Below are 10,171 nucleotides of genomic sequence, written 5' to 3'. Positions count from 1 at the left end.
GCGCGACCGGAACGTTCGATCATGTCGTGGTCTTCCTCACCACTATCACGCGGTATGCTTGATTGATTTATTGGCTGTTATACGTGGAAATCCATCTCTATCATTATCTCCTTGTGTCTGTTTACACAAAGAAATCGGTACATGATGCGCGTGAGGGCGCAAACTCCCCAAGGTACATCGAGACGATAAATTCAAAAGCCTCACCATTGCTGCTTCTGTCACAGCTTCCCATGCTGCCAGATACGTGCACAGAATCGAGTCATGCGAAAATCGTATTCCAAAATAGTTAATATCTATCATTATTTTTATTTATTTTTCCTACATTATCGAAGAATAATCTTATTTACCAAATGATTGACGAATGATTACGAAATATCACTTTTCAATCACTAATACTGTCGAAACCCATTTAAGGAATCGTGTTTTACCAAATTTCGAGAATCGATGTAGCGCTCGATACTTGAACTGCTGCCTACGTTTATATTCGATCTAAAGACCTCGTGAGTCATCCACTTTCGTGCAAAAATAAAATTCTGTCAGTCAGCACTCATCTCGATTCGACGGCTAATTCAACAATGCCCGGATATATGTATACATATGCATCACATCTTATCCAATATTCACTCATCCTTCATTGTGGAACGGATAACGTGTTTATCAAAAATCATATTCATCGGATTTTGATAAATGAAGAGGTTTTCCGACAATAAATTCTCACCTGCCTAGAAAATACCAAATGTTCCAGAGCATCTCTTACCTTTTCTCATGATCGTGAGGGAATATCGACCATGAACTCGCCCATCCTCGATCCGATCGGGCCCTGCATGCGCCTCCCACGCTCCCCAAGAACTCCCGTGCTGCGAGCTTCCTCGAGCAGCTTGCCTACCCTTATATTTATGCTCGAATCAGCATCCATGAGCATTCTTCAAGATTCTCCGCCGACTGATGATGGCCATGATAGAATCTGTCGAGGCTGCGGGCGGTTCTTGTTGGCAACTCCATCACGCACGATTCCTCCACCTAGTTCCCGATGCAGTGGTTGATGAGGAACAGAAGATTATAACCAAGCTGAAAAGGTTCTCTGGGGAACGGAGTCCGGTACTGAATGAATAAGATTCCAGTCGAAGCTCTGGAACACACTAGGTCGAAGGAAGATGCGCGCGCCTCCTTCCTTTTCTCATGAATTCCGAGCGCTTCGACGGAATTCGATCGAACATGTTCGGAAAGGTATTCCTTCTTGAATGATAGCTTCTTATCTGCTGACCTGAAATATTCTGCTCGACTCTAATCCAGGCATTGCTTGGTGTATCTACATAGGTACAGAACTCGATGATAGACATCACGGACCGCTGATTCGTCCTTGACTGAGCCGATTCGGTCACTTGATCACTGAATGCGGGTCCTACCACCGAGCGAGTTCGCTTCCCCGTCCTTAGGAAGAAATCCGCCTTCCGACATCGAGCACGAGTGCCCTTATAGATTACAATGCTGCGGCAACTATCACTAGACCATAACGTATGCGACCAATTCTGACATGAATAAAATCTCCGAACGTGAGTGACTTGCAGTCGTTCTTCGCCGTGGGCAAGTCGAGCTGATACATATAGCCCTGCGAGCGTGCTTTTTGGGGGCAACATCACTCGAGCACGGACTCGCCCTCATCATCGTGAAACAAGTTTGAGCGACTTTGTGTCCCTGAACCCGAGTCGTTCCCGATCGGATTCGCGGTCGACTCCGGCCCTACGAAGTTTAGCCATGAGCTCGAATATTCTCCCCAGCTTGCGGCGTCCTGATTCTGAGAAACCTCACTCAGCCGACTCCGAGTCCTTTTTCGAGTAGACAGCTCTGATGCGGACGGTCCACACAGTGTCGAGGCGACGCAACGAAGCGGATCTATCGAGGCTCTCCCTCTTAACTTGTCGCAATTGTTCCCGGAAGAGGACCGATCCTCCCGAACGGAAGCTGCGGATGAGTTTGAGTCGAGACATTCAAACGAGAAGGACCTTTTCGCATGAATAAATCAGTCATAAAACTAGCTTTATTCGGATAGGAATAACGTGAATACAATCCACTGTTCTGACAATGTCAAGCGACTACACATATTCAGACCCACTCGGGTTCTCAGCTCTCACCATGAATGCAGGCTCGCGACGCTTTCAAGCCATCTTTGTAAAAACTGTGGGATCGACTTGGTTCGTCGACCTTCTCCTCTGTTCAGGCCTCAGTCGGAACAGTAGCGGGAGCAGAACGATCAGGAACTGTGGATCTCTGTATGTCCCTCATCTTCTCGCCTATGCAGATAGCCATTCCCTGACTCTTTGCTCGGATCCTGATATGGCCTGAGATGATACTGTGAGGATGAAGATCTTTGGAACGCTTCTCAATCGAGACGTTGGCGACGGCGTGCTCGCCGAAGATGCTCTTCGCGTAGAGATTCGCCGCCAGGAAGCCGCAGTCGCCTTTGAGAGCCTGCTCCGGAGTGAGACAATTCATGTTGGTGGCTTCTATCAAGGTCTGAAGGTAATCGTTGAGGTCGCGCAGTGGAGTGTTGACGGAAACCTGGAAGGAACAGCGAGGCTTCAGTATCGAGTGTCGGCTCTGAACCCACTCCGCGAGGCAAAAGAATTCTCTATGGCCCATCATAATGGATATAGACCCGTCCGATGATCTCACCTTGTTCTCCCATTCGAACGCAGCCCACATCTTGCGGAAGTCGGCATCCGAACAGACCGAGGGCATAATATAGTCGATGATATCGATCTTGATATCGTTGAGAACGACAACATTCGTTCCCCCCTTCACGTCGTAGACGATGTTACCGAATATCGTTCCGTTATCGGCAGCGCCCACTTTGATGGTAGCTTTCATATTACAGAAGTCGAATGGAGCCAGAGTGACCGAGCTCGGTTTCTGAAGAAGTTTCAAATCGTCGCCTAGCGTCGCCAACTCCAGAATGCAATGTTGTAAGGTGTCCGACGTCTGGTTGACAATTAGAACGTCCAGGCAAATGTCGAATTCCGTGGCCTGTACGTACGCTTCGGCGTAAACCGGATCGTAGAGACCCGTGAGCTGCGTCACTTTGGACAACTTGGAGTTCTTCAACAAATCCCCGGCATGGAGATCGCGATTACCCTGAACAGCTCGAGCCAAGGAAATCTCGAAAATGTTCTCCGTTGCCTCGTGACCGGCGCCTTTCGGAGTGAGCAACGAAAATGAAATGCAGTCGTCGACTTGAGAATCTTTCGCTGGCAGCTTGACTTCGGCACTTTTCTTCTCTAGCGTGTTCTCCTGTTCGCTTTTGATCGCGAGCATGTGGTCCAGCGCTCCTCTCGTCTGTGCGGCAAGATCTAACTGGTCGTCGTGGACATTTTCCAACAAGAGCTTGAGACACATGGAGATTTTCTTAGAATCGTCCTCGCTGATTTGCTTTTCCGGCAAGTCCGATTGTCCGTAGTTCAAAATTGTTGTCAGGACCAACATCACTCCGGCGATGAAACCGTGCTGCAGATGAGGGTCGTTGACGAGCTTCACGTAGCGGAGGGTGACTTTTACCAAATCCGACGCGAGAGCCGCCCCGATGAAGAAGTCGCCTTCGTAGAGATACTGTCGGAGCGGCGGTCGTTTCTTTTCGTTGCTGTCGACCTTCTTCTCGGAGGTCATCGCTGTTTGCGTGGCGTACGTCCCGTCGGCCGTCACCCGGGTCGTGACCACCGCTTCGGTGCTACCGTTCACGCGGTTCTCGTCGTCATTGGCAGCGTCCTCCGCGTCTTTGTTGAGCTCAGCGGTTTCGCTCTCGACGATCGGCAGTTCTCCCAGCGAGTTCCGGACACATTTCATGAAGGCGACTATCTGGTCCGGGCTCGCACAATACTCTCCGAGGAGCCACAGGGCGCTCCGGTGCGTCGAGGAACCGCAGATCTGCGGGAAGACTTCGGTGAGCTTCGTGACGATAAACCGTCGAGCGTGTTCGTATTTGTGGAGAATCTCGCGGATGAAGGACAACACCGCTTCGGCTACGCAGGCGTTCTGGTCCGAGAGAAGATCCAGGACCTGAGGGAGAGGCGGGAATTATTTCAAGGGAAAGGAGAAATTATTTTGAAATTATTCCGAGTTAAAATTAATTTAAAAGAAATCAATTTTAGCGACGGTGCAAAAAAAAAATCAAGCGCCGAACGGTACCAACAGGTACTCTCTCAAAGGCTCGGTACTCACCACTGGAACGACTTCCTGCATCGAGTCGGGGTACTTGATAGCGAGGCGATGGAGTGTCTTCACGAGGAGCTCTCGGTAGTGTTCGTCTGTATTGTCGGCCGTGGCCGCCTCGGTCTTGGCGATCTCTTTGCTGATCGCGCCAACCATTTCCGGCACGTACTTGGCGCTTATGAGGTCGAGGGCGAGTTTGAGCGCTTTGCGTCGAACCTCGAGGTCGGAAGCGCCAAGAACACGGAAGAGGTCCATCACGATGTCCTGAAGTAGTTTGCTGTGTTCCTCTTTGAGACTGATGAGATTGTCGAGGACGATGAGCTTCACGTTGTTATCGCTCTTGACGACGAGATCGATGTAGGCGCCGGCGGCCGCCTTGATCGCTGCCGGCGCTTGGCTCAGCGTGACGAGGACACCGGCAGCTTCGAACTTCACTGATGGGGAGCTGGCGTTCAGCAAAAGGTAAACCATTTTGATGAACTTCGACCTTTCGCTGGGATTGTCGTGACAGATTTCGTAGATGAACTTTATGATTATGAGTTGGAGGGGCTCGCTCAACCTGTCGACTTGTTCGGCGATGTCTGCCAGATAATTCAATGCGCGCTCTCTGTCAAGCGTCATCAGCGCGAGGAAAGCGTTCCGCCGGCAGGACTGGTCGTGCTCGATATCCAAGGAGTCCGCGATGAGCTCCGGCCCGTCCGGAATGAGCTGATTGAAGTTTTTATAGATTTCCAGAATGGCCAGTACGGCGTTCTTGCGAACATAGCTGTGCCGATGCTGCAGACAGGCTGTGATGGCCGGCACCAGCGGCTCGAGGAGTTCAGGCTCCTTGAGCTTGCACAAGAAGCGGAGGGTCGATCCTCGGATGAATTCGTTCGGATGCTGGAGGTCTTTCCGGTACGCATCACACACGAGAATCATTTCCTGCAGGAGTTTCTTGTTCTGGTCCCGTTTAGGAACGATTTCCCAGAATATGAGGAGGAGCTTCTTGATTGTGTGGTCATTTGAAGGAAGCAGAAACCGGATGACAGTCATCAACATCGAAGGTGAAAAGCGCTCACCTGGAAAACAGAGGCCTTTCAGTGAATTTTTCGCGTTACGATAAACGAGATTTCTCATCGGGACGAGTCTCCACGAAACTATGCCATTGTTCATGGATTCGATTCGAGATTCCCCGGCATCCTCAACGGTGGGTCCGGAACGTGTCAGCAGCGACAGCGGCCGCCCAGATGAGGTTTTTTCGAAATCGAGACTTCCCAATTTTAGGAAACCTGCGGGTAGCTAGAGACGCTGGCCACGACAGCGTTCAGTGCGTTCCCCGTACGGAAATGCGGGAACCGATCCCGGAATGAGCGATCACAGTAAATGACAGCTGTTAGAGAACCGGTGTTTCTGCTGCAACCTGACGGAACCCTTCGACTACCGATAAGTCATCCTCGAGCGAGCACTATCCCGCGGACTCCCGAAACTCCATCTTAGAACTCACCGTGCATCATTTTATTGATCAGGTGCTCCAAAGCTTTTGCTTGCTTTTTAGGATCGCCTTTTTCAAAGTCATTTCGGATGCCCATCTCTTGGACGTCATTGTCCTCGAGCGGAGCCGTCAGAGTGTAGCACGGGTCTTCCATAATGACGGCTTAGGGTAGCTTGTGCGTGAGGTTCTCGAGAGCACCGACTGAACCGATGCGGAAAGAACGCTCAGAACCGTACCGGCACTATTCCTAATCGTGCGCCTGCAATACACATCCACAAACTCCTTTCGACCCACCACGTCAGATTTCTCCACGTAGTCTGTTCCGGAAATGTTTTCGTTGGATGGATGCATCACGCAGAGGAAATCAAAACACAGGGCGGTGGCAGTGCGGCGGCGGCCACCGGCGGACATGCAAGGAGATGGGGATCGTCCCGCGATCGCTCGATCCCTTGTCCTCTCGTCGTCTTTACGGATGGATTTGGAATTTTTCACTTATCTCCTGGAGCGAGTTACGACTCGCTCGGATAAAAAGCCGAGGAATGCCTACCAGAAGCCCCTTTTGGCGAAATAGGCGCTTTCCACGCTTTTTTATATCCACGAGCTTTTATTGAGAATATTGTCCGATTGGATAGACCATTTCCCCCTCTCCCTATGCACAAGTCCCTCTGATCACAGAGGAGCTGTTTATTCAAACACGCAGTCTCAACACTGCTGATATACAATGTGAAAGGATCGACGCAGCAATGGGTTCCGTGACCGGATCGTCGAGCGGCTCTACGGTTTGCAGTTCTCAATCGCGTCCGTCATGCCTGCTCTGTAGACTTTCCGGAGTTGATGGCAGAACTCCAGACTCTCGCTCGCTTTGAAGTCCAGCACCGGTTCAAGTCGCACGTTCAATGCCAAGTTCCCCTCGAGACTCAGTCGGATAACCTCCGGCTCGATATGTCGCAAAATCGCAACACAATAGTAAACTAAATAGTCGCTGCCGTGTACGAGACACACGGCAAGTATCGTCGCGATCTCGTCAAGATCGATCACGTTCCACAGGTTCTGACCAACCCAGAACGACGCTAGGTTCCTGAGGAGGAAATTGGCACGCCTCAACGCGAAATGAACTTTGGGAAGTTCATTGAACACCATCAGTTCCAGAGTGTGGGTGACCGAGGCAGTCACCAGAGTGTCGCCCACTTCGAAAATATCCGGGAAATAGATGAAATTGCAACCTCTGTCGACAAGCATGCCGTGCAGCGTCAATGCCCTGCCGGGATCACCTCTGCACAGAAGGAAGAGGCTAGCCAAGGTGAAGTCGATTGTTTGGAGATTCGTGGATCTGAAGCTGGGAGCGACATTTGCCTGCAATCGGTACCACGATTTAGAGATGACCGTGTCCGGATATTCGATGATCTGAGCTTGTCGGTTATAAGCCAGAATCAGTTGCAGTCCGAGGGCGTCGATATCGTTCAATTCGACTTCCAGTTCGTCGAGATCATTCGCTGGCACCAAACTGAAAACCTCGTCGAACTGGAACCTGCTCAGACCTCGTTGGTCCTGGAGAAACTCGTCGAAATATCGTCGGTCGATGGACAGGTCACGGTTCATTCTGCAGGAGCGGCTGACCGAAGTGGCTTTCTTGACCGGCTTAAGTTGCGTAGAAGAATTGAAGCCGAGGATCTTCCTCTCCGACGGCCCCCCGACAAGAGTGATTCGGGAGATCAGAGAGTCGATCTGATTCGAAATCTCGTCCACGACGTACTGGTCTTGGTCACCCACGTGTTTCAGAAGTTCGTTCCGGAGGATCTCGGTCAGACGGTATCTTTCCTGGAGAAATATGTACGTCGGCAACGAGGAACACATCACCGATAGAACTGTCAGAGACATTATGACCTGGTCGTCGCTGAGTCGTTTACTCGTTGGCAAAAGCAGAACGTCTCTGTAGAGGTCTCTGTCGATGATCGATGAGAATCCGATGCTCTTCAGTATGAGTTTCACGTTGGTGACCGAGGAATGAAGAATTAAGAGCGCCTCGAGTCTCGCGTCGTCGCTCGCATGTCTCTTCCAGACGTGCATACCGAACTTCTCCAGTATGCCCTGGATCTGGTTCGGGGGAACGAATTGAAGAAAATTCGTGACAAGTAGAGTTTCGGATACGCGTCCCTCGAACTTGCACAGGTCGGATATGATCCTGGGAGCGCTGTCGTTCAGCGCTCCCCTCTTCCAGAGAGCGCTCCCGAGGCTGGTCATGCTCATCCTCACCACTAAAGTCCGAGGTAAGACAGTGTCAAGGGAGAGAGCGTCGAGTGCGAGGGCAGAAATCCGAGTCAAAGGGAACTGAAGAAGGAACATGGGATGTGAGAGGATCTGAGTACACGACTGAAGGATTTTCCGCATTCCGAGGTAGAATACTGGATTTTTCAAGGGGACCGACACGTGTTTCATGCTGAAGATCGAACTGAATATCTGGAGCAGGGTCTCTGATGTCAGAGGATCCTTGATGACCGAATGCACGATGACGTGTCGATTGATGGGAGTCCTGACGAGGGTCAGTAGAAAACTACTCGCCCAATCGAACTGCTCGAGATGGGTGTCGGATGAGATTTTTTTCGGGAACAAGCTCAGACTCAGATGCAGTAGCTCCTGCTGATGGTCGACAGACAGCGAGGTACTGACGGCATTGACCGTTTGCAGACACAAGTCTTTGAGACTCGGGTCCGGTTGGAACTGGAAGATGGTTTTTATGCAATTGATGAGGATAGTGAACCAGGAATTTTCTTGAGCGACGGCCACCGACAGATCGATGAGTTGACGCCCCTGTTCGTATCGCAGAAAATGCAACAACACGCAACACGAATACAGGAGAACAGTCTTGTGGCACTCATCGTCCGCTAATCGCGAAACCGCGATCTGGACGAACAGCGTTCTGCTCCTGATTTCATTGATCACAATGCCCCGGATCGGGGCGGCAGCGAGCCAGCCCTGAATCCATGACGCGGTGGGGTCGATTCCGGCGAGAAAAGTCCAGACCCGACGATCCGCGAGACAATCCAACGTGCTCTGTATGAATGCAGTTATGATGTGCGTGGGGGTCCTCAACCAGCGATGCGCGACGCATTCCTTGTGGTAGTCGTTGAGACAATCGAGGAGGTATACGGCCTGACGCAGTCTCCTAGGCTGAGAGGGTTTTCCTCGCCCTAGAAAACTACAAACCGCTTTGAGCATGCTGCTGTATGCTGTGAGGCTGGTCCTGTCGTCCGTGGAGCAAATCATCATCCGATAGACGCTCGAGACCTCCGAGCGGATCAAAGAGTTTTCGTCGAACAAGCAAATCCGTAACAATTTCTCCAACACTCCCCACTCCTCGGTGCGCACGAAATTCTCGACGCTCGACGCTCGAGCCAACATATCGAGTCCTTGCAGTTTGTCGAAATTGTCGTCGCTGGCGAGGAGCTCACAAACTTGAACGAACTCAGCATCGCTGAACACCAAGACCGTGTCTGTTGTGGACACGCTCGATATCGAGCCGATTGATGTGAGGCTGTGGTGGTCGTCGCCGCCGCCGCCGACCACCGCGTCCATGGAAAACTTCCGCGGCAACCTCTCGTAGATCGCCTCGTTCCCGTTCGCGACCGTGGACAGGATATACTTCCTTCGAAATCTCCGCCATGTCTCCGATGGTGCGATTCGCTCCAGAAGCTCGTCGGCAGTGCTCGCCGAAGAGCGACGCTCGATGAGACGCTCGATTTCACGACCGACCTCGGACTCAATGGCACGTCGTAGACGTTCCATTCCACGCTCTACGCGCCACTAAGATTCCCCCACTCTGCTGAGGAAAGCGGTCGGTGTCCGTGGTCGGTGGAGTTTATTTATCTCGAGAACATGACATCGTTGCTATAGCGACCCGGGAGGTTCCACCGCTTGTCCACAATTATCCGGGTCAGCGCTCAGAGCTCATCTCGGAACTGGGACAGAAATTCCGTGTATGCTGTGCAAGAGTCGGTTCCACTGAGCGAACAGTCCTCGAAATCCGCCCTGGGCTAATGACGATCCCGCAACGCACGGATTCAAGAGTCGTCATTGGCGGATCGGCTCGGAGCTCTACTCGGAGCTCCAGTCGGACCGCAACCGATGGTCGAAGATTCCCTTCATTCATATTGGTCCCGCGAAAAGACGATTAACGAATCACGAATCGATTCCGTCCGCTCCGGCGAAAACCGCCTCGATAGAAGGAGCTCTTGTCCGCTGGAGTAATGGTGTTAGGTGATCATGGTACTCATCTGGTGCTCATTCTCTCATTCAGCCGACTTTCTCGCTGGCTGACTCTGGCTGAAGAACTGAGTGAATGGGTTATAATCTGAAACGTTAAAGCTTTCCCCGATGTTTCCGCCTTCGGCGGCCTGCGGGATTCAGTTTACTGCAGAATTGCCTCCGGCAGGGCGTGGCAGAAGAAGTCTCATTCAGAGAACGGTTGACTCAAATCTTTTTGACAAACTAGAGACA

General features: G+C 51.5%; 2 protein-coding genes across 2 annotated transcripts; both read right to left on the bottom strand.

Moving 5' to 3' along the window:
• Window positions 1-2,127: 2,127 nt before the first annotated feature.
• betaCOP (coatomer subunit beta) lies at window positions 2,128-5,921 on the bottom strand. The gene is made up of 4 exons (XM_003746733.1): window positions 5,690-5,921; window positions 4,213-5,264; window positions 2,674-4,050; window positions 2,128-2,559 (listed from the first exon to the last, which is right to left on the bottom strand). The coding sequence occupies exons 1-4, from the start codon at window positions 5,829-5,831 to the stop codon at window positions 2,215-2,217; spliced, it is 2,916 nt and encodes a 971-aa protein (XP_003746781.1). The 5' UTR covers window positions 5,832-5,921; the 3' UTR covers window positions 2,128-2,214.
• A 530-nt stretch (window positions 5,922-6,451) lies between these two features.
• LOC108864690 (uncharacterized) lies at window positions 6,452-9,460 on the bottom strand. The gene has a single exon (XM_018640806.1). The coding sequence runs from the start codon at window positions 9,458-9,460 to the stop codon at window positions 6,452-6,454; it is 3,009 nt and encodes a 1,002-aa protein (XP_018496322.1).
• Window positions 9,461-10,171: the final 711 nt, after the last annotated feature.

This window comes from Galendromus occidentalis, unplaced genomic scaffold, assembly GCF_000255335.2.
Source record: "Galendromus occidentalis unplaced genomic scaffold, Mocc_1.1 scf7180000077501, whole genome shotgun sequence".
NCBI classification, from domain to species: Eukaryota; Metazoa; Arthropoda; class Arachnida; order Mesostigmata; family Phytoseiidae; genus Galendromus; species Galendromus occidentalis.
This window is presented reverse-complemented; position numbering and strand designations above follow the sequence as displayed.

Coding starts and splice junctions, on each gene's coding strand:
- LOC108864690 (XM_018640806.1), bottom strand. CDS start 9,460: ATGGAACGTCTACGACGTGCCATTGAGTCCGAGGTCGGTCGTGAAATC.
- betaCOP (XM_003746733.1), bottom strand. CDS start 5,831: ATGGAAGACCCGTGCTACACTCTGACGGCTCCGCTCGAGGACAATGAC. Junction 4,051..4,212: donor TGCAGGAAGTCGTTCCAGTG/GTGAGTACCGAG, acceptor CCTCTCCCTCAG/GTCCTGGATCTTCTCTCGGA. Junction 2,560..2,673: donor CGTTCGAATGGGAGAACAAG/GTGAGATCATCG, acceptor TGTTCCTTCCAG/GTTTCCGTCAACACTCCACT.